The sequence below is a fragment of the Marmota marmota genome, unplaced genomic scaffold, assembly GCF_001458135.2.
Source record: "Marmota marmota marmota unplaced genomic scaffold, marMar, whole genome shotgun sequence".
Classification (NCBI taxonomy): domain Eukaryota; kingdom Metazoa; phylum Chordata; class Mammalia; order Rodentia; family Sciuridae; genus Marmota; species Marmota marmota.
In genome coordinates this window covers 17379410-17399357 of record NW_025999960.1, presented here as the reverse complement: position 1 = coordinate 17399357, position 19948 = coordinate 17379410, and the positions used below count along the sequence as shown (strand labels likewise).

The 19948-nt window shown below is 38.7% G+C and overlaps 1 protein-coding gene across 7 annotated transcripts in view; it reads right to left on the bottom strand.

Annotated features, from left to right (window-relative positions):
• Scn8a (sodium voltage-gated channel alpha subunit 8) overlaps positions 1-19948 on the bottom strand; it is a 178557-nt gene that overhangs the window by 88242 nt on the left and 70367 nt on the right. For 4 of the 7 annotated variants that reach the window (XM_048802751.1, XM_015493371.2, XM_048802752.1 and 1 more), the window contains exons 3-7: positions 14972-15090; positions 12994-13083; positions 12035-12163; positions 10142-10233; positions 922-1143 (exon numbers count right to left, since the gene is read on the bottom strand). In XM_048802751.1, the coding sequence (XP_048658708.1) occupies positions 922-1143; positions 10142-10233; positions 12035-12163; positions 12994-13083; positions 14972-15090 (652 nt within the window). Of the gene's footprint in view, positions 1-921; positions 1144-10141; positions 10234-10388; positions 10481-12034; positions 12164-12993; positions 13084-14971; positions 15091-19948 lie in introns of those variants that run through there. The other 3 variants (XM_015493370.2, XM_048802753.1, XM_048802755.1) reach the window with 2 other exon arrangements.

The following is a 19948-nucleotide window of genomic DNA, read 5'->3' as shown; positions in this document are numbered from 1 at the left end:
GAATTAATCTCCTGACAGGGGTTAACTAAGTGGTAACTGAAGGCTGGTAGGGTGTGGCTGGAGGAGGTGGGTCATTGGTGGTGTGCCTTTGGGGTATACATTTGGTGAGTTGAGCTTAGACTCTCTCAGATTCCTGATGTGACATCCTGGGCAGCTTTCCTCTGCCACACTCTTCCACCATGATGTCCTGCCTCACCTTGAGCCCCAGGGAATGAAGCCTGCCACTCATTCTCAGTCCCTATGGATTGAGACCTCTGAAACTGTGAACCCCCAAATAAATTTTTCCTCCTCTAAAATTGTTCGGCAGGTCTTTCAGTCATAGCAGTGAAAAAGCTGGCTAAAACATCTTATGACTTATTTTTATCAAGATATTCTAGAATTCCTCACTAGTTGGTCACTAGTTACCATGCCCTATTTTAAACTAGAAGGCAAGTATTCCTGAAATCTCCTTTAAACATTTTCTAATGGTTACTTAACTGACTTCAAATTGTATCTTGGAGATTGCCTGACTCCCTAGACCAGGTCAATTACTAATGTCTTACCAATTAATATTAAAAAAGCCTGAGTTCTATGCATAGGCATATCTTGGACTAAATATTTAACTACCCCAGGCAACCTTGCAAAGGAAGGAAGAATTTGGACCAAGTTTTTAAGCCTGAATTTTAGAGCAAAAGTTTGTGGGTACATGTGAAGATGCTATAAAGTTTCATTTGGTTTCAAGGGGCAGAAAAGAGAAAAAGGGAGAGAGTGCTGGCATTTGAGTTTCTGAACACAATCTGGCCTTGGGGAAAGGAAATGACCTCCTGAGGCTGCTTCTGGTAACACTGCCATTCCTTTCTGAGCCCAACTATTTTTTTAAGCCCAGTGGTGGCTCTGACTGCATAGATGGGTTTTTCCCCTTGTAGGGGAGGAGCCACCTACTTTTATTGTTGATATATTCTTCCCAATCAAAGCCTTTGGTGCCATTTTCAAGATAGCTCTCATTGAAGTTTATGGGCCACACGACACACTTGTTTCGCAGGTTCCCCATGAACAGCTGCAGTCCGATCAGGGCGAAAACACTCAGGCAGAACACAGTCAGGATCATCACATCTGACAGCTTCTTCACAGACTGAATGAGGGCGCCAACAATTGTCTTCAGGCCTGAAGAGACAGTGCACCCAGAACCAGAGTCACTTCAGAGCCCCTCCCTCCCAGCCTCCCCCTTAGCCTGAGCTTCTACTCCTCCCCACAGCATCCTTGAAATATGCCCAATGTGTCTTTATACCACGAGAATAACGATGTCAGCAAAATGAGGGGTTTCCAGAAGTTATAATCCTTAAAAAGCTAAAGAAAGCTTCTTCTACCAACATGTGGCTCCTTTTTTTCTGAACGTACTTTCCTGTTTTGGACAACTTTTTAGTTCCCCAAATGAGCCAGGTCCTCAGTGCTTCTCTCAGGCTGACTGCTTCCTTTCAGCCCTTGTCTTACCTGACTATCTCCTTTCCTTCAGGTCTCAGCACAGAAATCACTTCCCTCAGAAGCCATCCTGCCTTCCCAGCTCTTCTCCCTCCCCCACCACTGTTACTATCTTAATAGCACCTTACACTTTCCTCTGTGGTATTTATCATGGCTATAATGCATTTCTTATGTCTGTATCATTCACAGCCGAATCTATAGCGCCTGATCCACAGTAAATATTTGTTGAAGAAACAAATGGAAAAATCAGGAATTATGGAGGCTTCCAGGTTGGAAAGGAAACAACTGGGAAATTTCAAAGCCAATAAGAAGCAAGAAGGTATAATAATATTTTCCCATCAGTTCTGGAAATGCCAACATATTTAAAAGGTTAATTATTAATTCTTTATTTATAATTTGCCTTTACATTTAAAAGTATACCTTGTCTATATCACATTTATAACCTGCTTGCTACAATGCCCCCCCCCTTTTCTCTGGCTTAGATTAAAAATAAAAACCATTTATAATCTATTTCATTTTAATTTTATTATAATCTATTTTAATTTTTGAGTGCAAGCCACTGGTTCAAATTTAAACCTAAAGAAGGTAGATTTTTTAACTGCACAGGGAAAGATCAGTGATGGAAGATGGAAAAACATGGTTATAGATTCATGCTGTTTGGATTCAAATGAGTCTACATGTGGCTCTCCTTGGAATTCCCAACATTGTGCTAACACAGGACATGGCCAACAGAGCACTGATACTTCTGGTGGCCACTGTACCAAGATGAGCAGGAACCAGATACTGAGCCCTAACACCCAGGCCTCAGGAAGGATCTTGTTTCTGATCTACTTCTGAAGGCAAGAATATCAGAGTGTCATTTAAAGTAATCCTAACCTTGGCTTTGAAGTATACAGTTGGGCAAATCACTGCTAATTTTAATCAAAGGTATGCCATTTACTTCTGGGACCCGAGCACCTAACCTCTTGGATCCTGTTTTTTTCATCTTTAAAATGAACATAATTAAGGCTGGGGGTATAGTTCAGTGGTAGTGTTTACCTATCATGTACAAGGCTGGGTTTGATCCTTAGCACCACCAAAAATTAAAATAAATAAATAAGTGAATCTTCATTTATTTATTTTTAAATTATAGCTGAATATCATAGGTCTACTGTGAAGATTAAGCATACTTCATATAACACATTTAACAAAGCACCTGATGCACAGTAAGTAATTCAAATGTTATTACTGTAATAATTTTCTGAACCTCATCTACATAAAGAGATTTACAATACTAATGCCATTGAGTTGCTGTAAGGTTTAAATAAGATAATGAGTATAATAAATATCTAGTACAGTGCTTGGCACACAGCTGGCATGCAGCACTCATTAGATACCGTTACTATACAGACATTTCCTTCCTCAAAGGGACATGCTTGGAAATGACACAATCATATGATGGTGGCATGGACTTGGGTCATCTCTTGCTGTATCCTGTAATATCCACCTACAATTTTCAAAGTTAAACCCAACAGAATTCTCTGCATAGCTATGTATGCTGTGTCTAGCCTGAGACCTGGCACAAAGCAGGTACTTAAGGAATTTTTATTAAAAGAGTAAATGAGAAATTTCTCTCTTTTTATACAATATCTTGAAAGGGATCTAAGGGGAATTAAAGAGAGAAGCGTTAAGAATTAGACCACAGTGCTGCTATGGGTGCAGAAGCCTAGGCTTTCTTACAGAGTATCTTCCTTGAAAACTGTGGCCACCAAAAGATTAGGAAGGGCTTGCCTGGGCTCCTAATCCGATTCCTTTCCTCCTCACGTGGCTGTGCAGAAAAAGCACCAGATGGGGAATCAGAAAGCAGGAATTCTGTCCTGGCTCAGTCATTATTTATGACCCACCATGTTTCAAAACCAACTTAAGATCACCTCTCCAAGCCTCATTTTCTCTTCTATAGAAAACAGTGCTACATGGCAGCGGGCAGTGAAGGAGAAGCTGAAGAATCTTCTCTGGAAGTCTTTAAAAATCATGTAGGTCTTCTGTTTACAAAGTCAAAAAGTGATTTAAAAGGGGATATTTGGATGGGTTACTGAACAATGTTTTTAAGATTTTGTTTCTTGATTTCTTCAAAAGGAACTCATGCAGCTGCCTTGTCCTGAACAGTTAAATTACTTATCTGAACACTTTTAGTCTTTTTTATTGCTGTTTTAAGTTTTTTGTTTGTTTGTTTGGGTGCAGTACTAAAGATTGAACCCAGGGCCTCAAGCATGTTAGGCAATGGTTCTTCCCCAGAGGTACATCTCCAGCCATCTATTGCTTTTTTGACTGAACTGAAAAATATGTGTGAGTTGACATTTGTATTAGAAATAAGTTTAAAACTACGAAATAACCAAAGCAATCCATTGGCTATAACACATAATTTTTTTTTTAAAAGCACACAATTTTAGCAAGAGTCTGATATAATTTCCTGAGAATTCTTTGGAAAGCTCTAGGCCTACAAAACAAGAAATTCCAGGCCATAAGCAGCAACTATCCCCTGTTCACTAAGGATGGGCTCTCAGCACCTTGTTTGTACCTTCTCTGAGTAGTTACAGATGACAGGGTAGACATCTGATCTAAATCCAGATCCTTTCCTACAGGGATCTGGAATAGGACAAGAGACAGTTGAGCAGTCTTCATATAATGGTAATATATAAATATATGAGAATGGTATATATAAATACTCTGTCATTATACTGAGATGTGTCTGAGAAGTAAAGGAATTTAGTGCACAAATGCACAAAGAGAGGGAAAGAAGAAATAGACACATGAGAGAGAGAGAGAGAGAGAGAGAGAGAGAGAGAGAGAAAGAGAGAGATATTACTTCCTGGAAACAGGCTTTTGGGCTCTGCATTCTTTTTTTTAAAGAGAAAGTGAGAGTGAGAGAGAGAGAGAGAGAATTTTTTTTAATATTTATTTTTTTTTTAGTTTTCGGCGGACACACATCTTTGTTTGTATGTGGTGCTGAGGATCGAACCCGGGCCTCACGCATGCCAGGCGAGCGCGCTACCGCTTGAGCCACATCCCCAGCCCTGGGCTCTGCATTCTTGTTTCTACTCTGTCTTCCTGAGGTTCAAGACCATTCCAGTCTTGGGATTCTCTAAAGCACTCCTATATGCTTTTACTTGCGCAGAGATACTCAGCGAATACATCAACCATGCATGACACTCATCATTTCCTAGAGATGGACAAGAATGTTCATAAACTGCTGGTTTAACATTTTTTATCCAGAAACCAGATGTCATTACTGAGGAGATCTAGAAACGTAAGTTCAGAAAGCTAAAAAAACAAAAGAACCAAAAAAACAACAAAATAATTTCCCCAAGTGTTTTGAAGCCTGAAACTTAGATTGTCTTCTTGGTGACAGTTCATGTAGCTATCAAGTAGTTTAAAGTGGAAACTTGTTAGAAATCCTATTCAGGTGCTTGTGTTTCACTGGGGCTCAGAGAAATGAATTTTAATTGAGCAAGAAAAATTACTACATAACATTAACCATCTAAAAAGTTTACTCTCCACGATTCTTGTCCAGGTCCAGCACAAAATTAGAAGCACAGGGAAAAAAGATAATGGGCTCAATACTTGCGGATGAAGCAAACAAATGTAAATAGTCACTGAATTATATACTGGTCTCAGCCAAGACTCTTCTTTCTTCCATTAGGGTTGATAATTTAGAGTGACCACATCTGCAGAGACATCCATGTCAATTTATGAAGATGACACCATCCATACATTTCTTAAGCTCAAGCTCTATAGTCCTGCCCAACACAATAATATATCCAAGCAAAAGCACTCCTGCCACCATCAACATGGATCAGCAAAGCAAGAAGTTGCTAGTAGAATTCCTGACCCCACACAAGCAAGAATGAAGAGTGCTGCTGTTGTGGCTGTGAAGAGAAGCTGTGTCTTGCTTTTTCTATTGGCTCACAATACCACATGCTAGAACAAGCAAGATACTGACTGAAAACCGATTATCCAAAACAGCAGAATGCTCCTTCCAACGACTCCTACACAACAGAGTGTGCAACAGAAGCCATGTGGGGGCAAATTGGACAGCAAGAACTCTTGGAAGAGGCTAACATTAACTAGCATTGGTATGTGTCTGAGCAGAAGTTAATACATTTACTACAGACCACAAACGGACAGCTGGATCTAATGTACAGAAAATTTAGCTATCAGAGAGGAAGTCAGGTACTTCAGGAATTTTGGGAAACAGGTGAAGCCAGGTCACTGTTACAGGATTCTACTCTACTCTATGTCCAAAGGCACCTCGGATTTTCCTGTGACCTTCCATAATGCCCAACAATCCCATGAACAAACAAAGAAAGCCAGCTTATGTGCTATGTCCAGAGAAATCAGCTATGTATGTTGGGATCAAAATCTTCCCTTGTTGTCATGACCAGATTATAAATAACAAAATCATCAATTCTCATTCCTCAGTAACTCAGGCTGAGAAATTTAAGTGGTTTGAAGCAATGTGAGTTAATTCCCTCACAAAATTAATACTGGAATAAGCCTCAGTAGCAGTCACAAGCAGTTCTCAGAGAAGGTGAAAGAGCAGCTTCCCAGTTTCCAGAGCCTGGCTGGGACCCTGATAAGTCCCAGGGATAAAAGAGAACCTCATCAATTTTCCTGTTGCAAATGCAATCTTCATAACAACAGTTCTTGAAGGTTTTTCACATCAACATAAAAATAGATGAATAAAGGTACTGTGTCCATCTACAACTAAAACATATATATATTTTTATATATATATGTATGTATGTAATTTGGGAGCGATTTGGGGTCTATAGATTTACTTATAAGACCAGATTCACATCACAAAGTATAATCCAAGCTAAACTGGCCCTCAAGGGTGGGTCAGTGGGATCTTGTGACTCTTCAGTGCTTTTCCACTTAGGAACACTATTAAATTTTAGTTATCTTTCCTAGGAAGCAATGTGGAAGGAGAAATATGAAACCATCAAGATGAATAACTGGAATATTTTAAAAGAAAAAATGATCTAGGTGTTATGGTACATGCCTGTAATCCCAGCTACTTGGGAGGCTGAGACAGAGAGAACACAAGTTCAAGGCTAACTTTAGCAACTTAGCAGACCCTGTCTCAAAATAAAAAAATAAAAAGGATGAGGAATGAAACTCAGCATTAAAGTACTTTGGGTTCAATCCCCAGTACTAAAAGAGAAAAAGAAAGAGTCTGAATATAGTTTTGAACCACTTTTTTCTATTCCCCTTTATTATGTAGCAGAAATTGCCACATTTACTGAACACACACTTAAACAAAGTACTTTTTTTGTGAATACTGGGATGGGAAGAAGAAGGGCTCATCATTTCCCCTGCTTCCTACCTGATACCACTGGATATAAGTAAAAGTAACAGAAACAAGAGCAGAGATGCAAAATATCCAAGAGAAAAGTAATTAAGAAACTGCAACCCTAAGAGAGAGAGATGGTATAAAATCAGCACCGGTGAGCAGCAGGTAACTAGTGCTTTGGGGGAGCCACTTAAATGACTGAAATGAAAAGGAACTGACAAGTGTGGCTCTCCCAACTGGTTCTATTTAGGTTATTAAGTGTTACTCTCCAAGAGAAGCCTGAGAATCCTCCATTGGGAATCTTACCCTATCTTAAGGTATGTTAGTCCTGAGGCATATGACCAAAGCATGCAGATGATAAAACTTCTGACAAAGTATAAGTTCATAAATACAAACTGAAAACAAAGTTTTAAGACATAAACTTTTAGGCAGAATATTTTGACGTCAAATTGAACCTGGCAAATTCCAGGCCAAAGCAAATTTGGAAAGGGTCTACTCTATCATTGACCCTTTAAGCATCCAGTGTGCTCACCCTGTTCTCTAAGCTGTTAACTCTGAAAAAAAAAAAAAAAAGAAGAAGAAGAAGAAACCATGAGAGATTTTTATCCAGGTCTTGAGCTGGGAAATAAAAGGGCTCAGAAAGTGGGGTTTGGGCTTTTCTAAGCTGCACAAAGTCTCTTAAAGTAAAGCATTTCTTATACAAAACACCAAACCTAACTGATGTACCTTACTCTCTAATATTCTGGAGTCTTGGCAGCCCTGATACATTCAAAAAATCTACTAGATAACTCAGAGGAAGGTCAGTGTTGGCCCAGGTGAGATAGGATGAGTGCTCTAGGAAAGGAAAAGTTCTCATGAAGGGAGCTGAGACTTGAACATCCTGCAGACTCTGTGTCAACTCTATGGTCACTCTCACTTCCATTCTGTTTTTGGCAGATCTGGCAAAGCCTAATCTAACTAGGAACAGGAGAAGGCAAGAAAAGCAGCAGTTCCATTGAAGTGCCCACAAGAAAATTTGGGCAGGCAAATTTTGGTTTGTACTAAGGGGCACAGTGTCCTAGTTCTACAACACTGGAATCAAAATAACTTAGATTTTCAAACATGAGATAGGCTCAGATCCACTGACTCACACTGGTGCCTGGCCTTGGAAGAAGACCTGTGTAACTGGAAGGTAGGGAAAGGACAACAGCACTCTGAGGAAGACAGAATGATAGAAAAGTTCAGAATTTTACACGGGATGAGAAAAGCCTCTCCGTAAGGGAGACGTCAACTCCTGGATTTCTCTTACTAACTTTAAAAGGTAGAATGGGGAGCAAAAGGATTGGAACTAAAAGTCACGCTTTAATTAAAAAACCCAATATACCTTTTACTGACAGTGATCTATAATTAGCTTTACTATCTTTAAAGTTATTCTCCATCCCAGTTAGCTTCCCAAAGCCAGCTCAACTGGGGATGCTTCTAGAAATAGGAACCTGGGAATCTATTTCAAACTGTGAGGCTGATGTCTAAATCTTGACATAAACCCTTTCTTTGGGCTTAGGTTTCTTTATGATAATAACTGTTACTACTACAACCATTTATGGAGCACTGCTATGGGCCAGGCACTGCATTATAGTCAACTGTATGTTTATGTATTTATATGTATTACTACAGTATTAAGTAACATGATCAAGAGTTACCTTGCAGAAATGCCCTGGTCAAAAGGTAACCATAGAGCAGAGACAAAGACAGAAGCAATGAGCTAGACTAGAGATAGCATCTGCTGCCCCAGTTTGTGAACAGAATGCAGCTTTCCAATTTAATTCTGGAAGAGAAGTTTTGAGATCACAAGAACATAAAGAGACAGATGCCTTGCAGAGTACGCTGGGGGAAATGAACAGAAAACAGAGGATCATATTTTAAAGGGGCCAGAGGAAGAGAGAGACCAAAGGAAAAATGAAAGTAAAGATGTGGCACTCCATCTCCCTCATAAAATAAGGCCTGCCTAAGGAATGTTCCTTGAGGTTACTGGTAAATCACATTCTAAGTCTGCCCTCTCCAGGATTCTACCTTGATTCTTCCCCCTCTTGCTATCTGATAATGTTGAAACAGGGAAAAGAGAAATATTTCTGAGGCAGCCACAGGGGATGAGGCGCGTGATCAGAATGGATTGTCCCTGTTCTCTGTACTCCTATTTCTACAAAACTACTGTGGAAAGCCTGGTCTCTGGGGGAATCTTCTTTTAAAATCCTAAATACAACTAAAATCCAAAGAGCAACCACATTGTCTTAAGCTTTGGCAAGTTACTGCTAGTCTATCTTAGGCTCACAAGACTAACAAAGTACTAAACTAAGTACCTTTCCTTCCAATTTTAAGGCTAGTCTTTAGGAAGAGAAGTATTAGCCAGTTGCAATGATTTAAGTTAAATTAAGGGATCTTAATCTGGGGTCCACAGATGGGCTTCGGGGGGGTCTGTCAACTTTCATCTGATTCTCAAAAGGATCCAAAATCTTCAAAAGGTTAAGAACCACTGGGCTAACTCAACCAGGACCAAAAAGAAAAAGGCAAAAATTTTAAAGAGATTGTCAATCAACTACCTCTCAAACCACCCTCCAGATTTCTTTTCCCTTCAAGTTTCTATACTTTTATTTGCCCATATCTTTAGTTGTATCTTATCTTACCTTTGAATTTTTTAAAAATAGCACCTGTATAAGTTGTTATTGGGATTTAGGTTTGAGAATGATCCCTGAATATATGTATAGTAGATGCTACTGGTTCTCATTCTAGTGAAACAGACAGCAGTAGAACAGGATAAATGGTGATTATTAAAGTTCAGTTCACTAACTCCAAGGCTCTTAAGTTTTTCTACAATTCTGGACTAGTTAACTGTGTAGGTCTCATCTGCGATTAAATAATTCCATTAGTACAGTAATAATAAAAACATAATTCTTTGAATAACATTCCATCAGCAAACCATGCTATAGGAAGCCTAGAAATCACGAGCAATGGAATGATGGCACATGTTAAAATTACTGTAATTCCATGAGGCTGGGATTCAAATGATTTATATACAAAGAGACAGCTAGCTCTACGATGATTGTTTTCAGATATTGTAAGATCCAAGGGTTTCTTAAGCACATGCTTTTTCAAAAGCATGGATGAAATGGGGGCTGCATGCCTGCAAGCACAGTCAAAAAAACCTGCCTAGGGATCAAAAGGCCATTCCAGAGAATGTCTCTCAGGAAAAGCATGCAGAATGCAGAATGCAGAGCATATCAACCGTGCTCACACCAATTTAGAATGTGGTGAACAAAATGAATGAAGGGAAAAAAGAGATGCAGCAAGGTCAGTCTTGTGCATACATTTTCTCACCTGGAATTACAGAGATAGTTTTCAAAGCTCGGAGAACCCTGAATGTTCTCAGCGCTGAGACATTGCCCAGGTCCACAAACTCTGTCACATATCTGTAGTAAGGGAGGTCACACACAGACACAAATGACAAACACAGACACAAACACAAACACCAAAGGAAAAAACAAAACCACAACAAAACAAAAAGTACAATACGTCACGTCAGGGCCCTAACCCAACACCTAACACCAACCCCAGGCCATCTTACCTGGAATTACCGAAATAGTTTTCAAAGCCCTCAGTACCCTGAAAGTGCGCAGAGCTGAAACATTGCCTAGGTTTACAAACTCTGTTATATACCTGCAGAATCAAACCAAAGTTAACTTGTAATGGTACCACTGGGTGAGGGTTTGAGAATGGGGGAAAGAAAGGGTCTTATATACAAGGTATGATTTCATTTTTTCCCTGAAAAAGAAAAATTTCAAAATATAAACATTTAAGTAACATGTCTTTAAAAAAAAAAAACAAAAAAAACGGGCAAGGAGAATTCAAAAGTGTAACTGAAAGAATCACTCTAAGTTTCTAGGATTCACTCTCTTAATCAGCAGTGATGTGCGGATCCCGATCAGAATCATTTTACTGTCAGGTCAATTACATTTTTTAGTAAAAAGGAAAGCCAGGAAGTAGCAGAGACTCATATCCCCAAGTTTTGTGAACAATTTCTTAAGAAAGGGAAACAAACTTCTGCAGCAGGAGCCCCACAAAAACAAATCTACATTAATGTAGCTCCCTAGTTAATGACAGCAAAAATGCCTAAATGGCTGCATATATGACTTATGCAAGAGTGGTATGCGTATGTTTCCAGTCATGTGCACAGTTGAAATTGTTTCCTGTGACAGATAAAAACAGGGCTCAGGAAAATCCAGATCATGAACAAATACTGAGTTGAGAGCCCATTCTATCACCAGCTCTGTGCCTACAAAGACACTAAGATTTAAAATGAACACCAATGTGTATTTCACAATGCTGGAGAGCTAGAAATTTCATTATATAACGGAAAGTCCAAGTTCCACTTTCAAATATTCAATGCATAACACTCACTCACATCTTACAGGGGAAATACATCTTTCTATGCAATGCTCAGACCCATACATGTGCAACACACTCTTTCTCATACATCTGTGCACACACATAAAACCTAGGCACCACCCCCCATCACATCCCCAAAACACAAAGCACTTTCACACCCTGAAAATAAAAATACTAAAGCCTGCTATAACTTTTCTATCATCAAGTGAGTTTCCCAAGAGACATTTTATTGCTAAAGCAACACAAGTTACCAGGAGCACCTAGCATACCTATGTGGAGTTCTACAGTCTCCAGTGACAGTTCAAAATTCTGGTTAGTAACTTCAGGAAGTGCCAATTTGGATACCGGGGCTCATGATTTGACTCTAAAGTGTGCTTTGAAGTCTGCAACACCTGGACAGCCTCATTAAATCCCATGCAATAAGACGTGCCCAGAAAACACATTTTCACCTCTAAAACATTCTGAATCTTCACAGAGGCCCCCTAGTGATAGGTGTGCCAATCATGGTCAATGTCATAAGAAGGAATAAAATATAAAAATAAAATATGAGTATCCATGGGTAATATATCCTACTTTCCCTCCCAGCTGTAAAGACTCTGCTCACCTTCTCCACATAAACACACTGTGGCTGCTGTTGCCTGAAAAACAAAAGGTCCTCACAAGCAAGAACCATAAGCACAAGTTCCCGTGTGTACCCATTGATTCCCCTTACCACTGAGTCCACAAGCTCTCACTTGCAAACACTGTCATGCAAACATCCAGGAGAATCTTCTGCCACACACGTGATCACACCCACAACACCAATAAAGTAATCAGAGAACTTACGCCATCATGATGACACTGAAATCTAACCAGTTCCATGGGTCCCGTAAAAAGGTAAAGCCATCTATGCAGAAACCTCTTGCAATGATTTTCACTAGTGATTCAAATGTATAAATCCCTGTGAACGTGTACCTGTCAAAGAAATGGAGAACTTAAGGCAACTTCTGAACATACACAAACTTCAAATGAACCTTTCAAGATCAAACCTGCCTGAAGTATGGCTTTGCAGAAGGGCAGAAAGGGCATCGCCAAAGTGGTAGGACAGAATGAGGAGGAGAAAGGAGCACTCTGAATGAAACTCACTGAAATGCCCACACCTAGAACTCTGGAATGCTGGGGGTGATATGTCTTTTTTTTCTTTTCTTTTCTTTTTTTTGGTACCAGGGATTAAACTCAGGGGCACTTGACCACTGAGCCACAACTCCAGCCCCATTTTTTTTTTTTAAGAGACAGGGTCTTACTGAGTTGCTTAGCCCACCTCACTTTTGCTGAGACTGGTTTTGAACTCTCCATCCTTCTGCCTCAGCCTCCCAAGCTGCTGGGACTACAGGCGTGCGCCACCTTGCCCAGCTTGAGTGATATTTCAAGGAAATAATAATGTACTGCCATCTAGTACATCATCATTTTGGAGCAGGTGAGGAGTCCCTCAGAGCTACTTTTAACCTTGGAGGAGTCAAAAGAGAAAAAGAGTACCATCAGGAATTAAAGACACAATACAGTGACAGAGCCATGGGCAAACACTGGCTAGCACAAGAAGGGCAGAGGTGGGAGCAGACTTTGCTCTTTTTAAGAGTTGACTTTTAGAACTATTTCCTAAATTCCACATGTATCCTCACCCATCTCCATGAAATAGTGTCAATAACTATTCTTCTTTTCCTTGATGGGTAAACTGGCAAAACACAAGATTCAATGACTTAAAAATCCTTAAAGCAAACAAGGAGACAAATAAATGGGCTACTTACTCCACATTCTTCGACCAGTCTGGAGGGTTACTAAAAGTCATGAATACACAGTTGGTCAAAATAGTGCACATAATGATCATGCTAAATACTGTAGAGAATAGTCAAGGGGGAATACACAAAATCTGGCTTTTTAAAAGAAATTTTTCTCAGGAAACAAACACATTTTGCATTGGATATCATAAGATCTCAATCAATAGACAGAACAGAGACAAATCACAGAAGAGAAAAAGGCAAGTTGATAATGAAAATTGCCTACCATCACCAACAAAGAAAGCCACTGTGTATTTCCACAGGGTTGTTACTGTTCTACATCTTTTGGATAAAATATTTTCTCCTCTTACCACTTTCACTTCAACTACAGAATAATCCTCTAACTACCTTAACTTTGTGTATAGAAATTATCAGTCTACTATACTTAAAAATCATCAGGTGAAAAAATAAATCTTTACTATTCAGTATTCACTTATTGTTAATTACCTTACATAAGTAATTATTTGAAAATCTACATATAATTAATGGTCCAGCCCCCCCAGTCCTTCCAGAGGGCTGAACTGTCTTGGGATCAAGGTGCTAGCCAGTGTGCACTGCATATGCCCAACATGGAAATGCAACTGTGGCAGGTTAGGTACAGATTTCAAGGACATCTGTACTCCCATACTCCTGGGGCAAATCTAATCGATTGTTCTGAGAGTGCCCAGGAAAGTTTATGAATAGCAACCATTTTGTTGCCGTTTCAGTTTCATCCACATCTTTCTTAGCTCTTTTTGTTCTCATTGAAGAAAATTCAACTGTTTCAGGTCAACATGAGATTCTCAAACTCAAACTGTTACTTTAACAAGCATGCTCTAACTCATTTGCTGCTAACCCATTCTCTCTTCTTAATGACATTCCCCATCTTTATTCTCCAAGTGGAGTTTTAAAAAGAGAAAGTTACTTCTTCTAGCTGGATTTTATTTCAGAGTACAATAACATACCCTTTGGAACCAGAAGAGAGTATAATAACATACTTTTTGGAACCAGAAGAGAAAAAAGCACTCCACCCCTGACCTAACAGAAAGGGAAGAAGTCCACTGTAAATTATTTATTTCCCGTAAATCTTCTGATTTGTGAACTATGTTGCCTGTAAACCACGGATTTCAGAACCAGTTTGCTAAATTCCTGCAATGTGGCAGGGGCTTACTAAACTCACTGGCTAAGTTCATCTGCTGATTTCTTCATCCTCTTTGGAGGATACAATACTCTTTGACACATGACTAAAGTGCTCTTAAATTAAATACCAAGCATGCAAGTTTAAAGTCACTATGTAGGGTTGCTAAACCCATCACATAATTTTTCAAGTGTCATATGGTTTTCTATATAATAGGATGTAAAAGCCAAGTCACATGAATAAACCAACATTTTTTTTTTTTTACTTAAGGAGAGTAAGAATCCCAGAAAATATCCATATCTATCCTGCAATCTGCATCTAAACCTCTGTAACGAGGAGGCTATTTCATCTGAGAATTATCATGGATACTTTCTAAACTAGCTGCTGAAGAAAAAAAATATATTCAAGGAATATCTCTAAAGCATTCATTCAACTATTTGTAACTCCAGAGTCAGCTTTCAAAAAATTCTCATATTGAATCTTAATATGTTAACAATCTAAATAGTCTCGCGTAGGATGAAATTAAAAAGTCAAGACTTCAATTAAAGGTTACCATCTTAATTTGTCCCTCATGATACCACCAAAATTCCAGACTCCAGTGATATCATCCCAAGAAAAAAAAAGAATTTGCTAATCTTTAGCTTGCGGTTTGTCAGGACCACACACTTAAACCTCTGACTGGTGGGACAGCCAACTCTACTATTGGCAAAAACATAATCAAAAATGACAAAACAAAACCAAACCCTTAATATATAATTCAGTTGTCAAACATCAGGACATACACAATCAGGCAGTTGCTGCATTCACTCCACATTTGTAGAAAAAGGATATGAATGTATCAAAATTTTAATAGCTATTCTTCTTATCAGGTTAAAAGGACTTAAAATGTACAAGGCAGGCGTGGCACTAAATCTGAAGAGAGTTTTCCCTCTGTTTAATACTACAAAGGTCTGTGGAGAAAGAAAAAGAGAGAAATGATTAAAGCATGAGAATTAATCACCATACAAAACAACATTTTTCTAGTTATGGAATAAATAAACTCAAAGGTATTTACAATTTTTACACTTCTATTTGCTTTTGAAGGCAAGAAACCTTAAGACTATCTTCTCCCCCTCACCTCCCTTTTCCTGCCCTATCCCAGATTATTACAAATAGCTGGCATAATCTTGGCAGTTTTACAAAATATATTTGTCTCTTTCAGAAATAAGACTTTTGAACTATACCTAAGCTCCCCATGCCAGATCTGGATAAGATACTGAAGTTCATTAATTTAGGATTCATTCACTCAACTAATGATGACTGAACACTACTACGTGTCAGACGATATTGTTGGTACTTGGGAGTTATCAGTGAACAATGCAGTCCTGATCTGGAAAGAGTATTTTCCAATGGGGAGGACAGACAATAAATAAAACATAATGAATAAATAAATTATTTAGACTGTGATCAATAGAAGGTGATTGGTGCTATGGAAAAAAGAGGAAAACCAGGGAAAAGACAAGAATTCGAGGCAGAGGATGGATAGATGGAGAGGTGACTGTTTTAAAGAAGGTGGTCAGGGTAAGCCTACTGGGAAGAGAGTTGAGCAAAGACTGGAAGAAAGTAAGAAGAGCTCTTCATTCAGTCACTATATCAATATTTATCTACCCCATCTGCTCTATCTGGCTTTTAAGAGCTTCCAATTTAGACCTTGCCAAAATTGTTCAACTGTATCCCCAGCATGAATCCTCCCATGTAGCCAAACTAGTCCATGTCCCCAGAACAGGTTACAATGACGCATGAATTCTGGCCTTCGTTCACACTGCTCATCCTACCCTGAATGCTTTGTCTTGCGAATTCATTTTAATTCAATTATTTTTCAGCATCCATTCTGTGCCAAGCATTGTGCTAAGTTCCAGGGACACAAAATTGAACAGAATTGTACTTTTAGGGAAGACATATATGTGAACTAGTAATTATGATGCAGGGTAAGTACAAAATTCAAAATAAAATATGTATATTGTATAAGAAGCTATAGGAGGGAGACCCCCACCCCTCCTTGGGTGGAGAATAAAAAGGACTATGAACAGGAAAGGGTTTACAAAGAGAGGTAAATCATATTTGGAAGGAGTTTTAAGGACAAATAGGAATTAAGAAAAATTGGGCAGATAGAAGAAGAAGGGATGGCCAGGAAAGGGAACAGCATAGCATGTACAAAGAAGCACAACAGAGTAACTGTGGGCTGCTTTCAGGGAGTGGACAAGTAGTTTTGTGTTGATGGAGAATAAAACTGGGAAGGGGAACAGTAGCTCGTGATGCTGGAGAAACAGGGTCTATTAGACTGGCAGTCTCTAAGGAGATCAGATCAGAAGTAAATACAGAGGGCAATGGCCAAAGGCAAGTCATTTTAAGTAGTTTTTGTTGTTTTAATTTAGAGCAATGTATGCTTACAATTAAAAGCAAACAACCAAACAAAAAGGCAGGGCCTGACGGTATAGGTCTGTTATCCCAGTTACTCACGAGGCTGAGGCAGGAGGATTGCAAATTTGAGGCCAGCCACATCAGTTTAGGCCCTGTCTCATAATAGAAAGAGGGATGGGGATGTAGCTCAGTGGTACAACACCCCTGGACTTAATTCCCAGTACTGGAGGAGAGGGGGATGAATGACTAATATCATCCTTTTACCGAAGGATAACTTTGCAGCTACCTTTTTTTGGGGGGTGGGGAGTAATATACTTTCAGAAATTTTCTGTATAAATATAAACATACAGATAAGGTATATCCTTAAAAAGTCTCTCCCTCAAATGAGATTATACAATAATTAATCGTTTCTACCTTACATTAAAAAAAATGAATGAACTCAAAGAAAAGCCCAGGACCAGATGGTTTCACAAATGAATTCTACCAATGTTTAAAGAATTAATACAAACTCTTCCAAAGAACAGAAGAGAAGAAAACATTTCGGCAAATCAGATATTCACATCACAAAAAAACTCTAGACTGATATCCTTCATGAATATGGACACAAAAAAGACTCAACAAAAATACCAGCAACCAAATCCAGCATTTAAAAGGGATTATGCACCATGACCAAGGGGAATTTATCCAAGAAATGAAACATGGTTTAGCATATGAAAACCAACCAATGAAATAAATTTTAAAAATAAAGAAAAACCACGTAACTATCACATAAGTGCAGAAAAACATTTAGCAAAATCCAACATCCTTTCATGATAAAAACACTCAAAAAACTAGAAATAAAAGCTTCCTTAACCTGATTAAGACTATTTATGAAACAAATCACAACTAACATACTTTTTTTTACCCGCATCCTTACAACTAGGCTTTAAGTTCTTTGAATGCAGGAATCAATCTTAACACTTCCTCCCACAGTTCCAATATAATGTTTAGTTCATGTGTTCCAAATAAACTGTTGGTAGATTTTTCTTTAAGTTCCTTTTCTCTTCTATTTGTACCTTTCTTAGTCTGCCAATCATACTAATATCTTCGCAATAGGAAAGCTATATATATTCTGGAAACATCCACTGAATCATCCCATGTTCAATATTGCAGTGTAATAATGCACTTCCTGTACTAGTGTCCTGGTCTGGAAGGATAGTCTGATCCTAAAAGCAAAAAGAAATAGTAGATCTAAAGTTACCATGAAACAGATCAAAGGTACAGCTCTGACTTCCTTTTTTTTTTTTTTTCCCCCAAAAGAAACAAATAGGGCAGGACTTTCCTCAAACCCCCTCTCTGAAGTACTTGTAGCCCTCTGTGTTTCTATAGCAACCTTCTCTGTAAAAATGCCAGTCTTTCAAATAACCTCCTTATTCAACCTCATAATATTTCTGTGAAGGAGAGATTATTAGCACTCTGCATCTTACAAAAGCCCAGGAGGGGAAACCACCTATAAAGCTCAGGTAGCAAAGAGCAGTATATTATGTGGAGCTCAGAGCCTCTTTCAGCTTCTACTGTGCCAGACTGGGAGGCAATTTCATGGCTATATGGCAGAGAATGAAGCTGGTATGGCGGATGGATTCTCTGTGAATGGGAAATTTGAGTCCCTGGGATATACTACATAAAGTAGCAAAGAAACAATGGAAGAACCACTGTCCCATGCCCCTACAAACCACCAGGCCAGGCCTTCATTAAATTGCCTACTGCTGTAGAAAATAAATAATAGCATTTTAAAAAGTGTCATGTTCTGTATCTACTACCTCTTGTCTCTTAATTTTGTCACAATGGAAACACAGATCTAGCGGTACCATGGGGGGTATTTCCTATCACAAAATCAGTGCCTGCAGTGCCTGGCATACAGAAAGCACTCAATCAATGTTTGTTTATTGGTTAATAAACAAATGCTCATGTTGTCCGAGATAATGGAAAAGTGGAAGAGGAAAAAGAAAAAGACGACATCAGGAAATTAAAACTGTTATTTTCTGGATGAAGATAAACTAGGAGGCAGCTAGGATTCTGAATTAATACAACAATGAATTGACAAGTGGGAGACTGAGAGAAACTAGGTAACTTTAGTGAATTAAATAACTATGGTTTTGTAAGTAGAAAAGCATTATTAGGGACATTTTACATTTTACGAAGAATAAATTTCCGTAATTTGGTACTGAATGCTACACATAGAACAAAAATCACTTATCATTTCTCCTTTCTAAATATTTATATTCTATATCTTCATCATGTATTTAGAAAACCAGATATTTTCTCTAGTCAAAAAGAAACAAGCAGGGCTGGGGATGTGGCTCAAGCGGTAACGCGCTTGCCTGGTATGCACGGGGGCGCTGGGTTCGATCCTCAGCACCACATAAAAATAAAATAAAGATGTTGTGTCCACCGAAAACTGAAAAATGAATTAAAAAAAAAAAAGAAACAAGCACATAGTCCACATTAAACCTCCTGAAATGAAGGCAAATCCTCCACACGTAAAGTAGCAAGTTGCATTACAATAAAATATTATTAAGATAATCAGGTTTACAGATAACTAAAATGGAGTTTTGCATAAAGCAAGATAACATTTGGAATAATGCAAGTCCTCATAGCTTAGGAATTTCCCCGTTAATACTGGTATTGGCAATGCTTATGTGACGGAGAGAACACACCCAATGTTGGCCAGCTTTAACTGTCAATGCACAGGTAGCAAATGTTGTAGGCTTTGTAGGCCACATAGTTTTTGTGGTAAAAACTCAACTCTGCCACTGTGGTACACAAGTAGTCACAGACAATGTGTAAAAAACAAAAGTGGCTATGTTCCAACAGAACTTCATGAACACAGAAATTTCATACAATTTTCACATGTCCAACTGTTGAAGAATATGAAAACCATACTGAACTTATGGGTCACATAAAAATAGATGACAGAGCTGACTTGGCCCATGGAATACACTAATACCAGTTTCTGACTAAGGTGAGACCAGCTGCATAAGAATAATCTGAGTAGATTCATATATCCCACCTGCAGAGGTTCTGGTTAAATGTGTCTGCAGAAGAATCAAAGAATCTGTCCACCAGGTTTTGGGAACCACCAGATCATCTCTCAGCTCATGTCTACCTTCGCCTACCTCTACATAGCTGTATGGCCTAGGCGAGCCATCACACCTCTCTGGATCTCATTTTCCTCATCTATAAAATGAGAGAAAGGGCTGGCTGAGGAGTGTGCTCAGGTTTTTTCCAGGTCTGATATCTCTGATTCTCTGATTTGGAAATTTCACAGCACATTGGAGATGAAGTGCAATAAAGCAGTAAACCATACTTTTGAAGAGGAAGCCTATTATTATTTATTCTTTCACATTACTTCTTGGTAGAGCTCTCCTA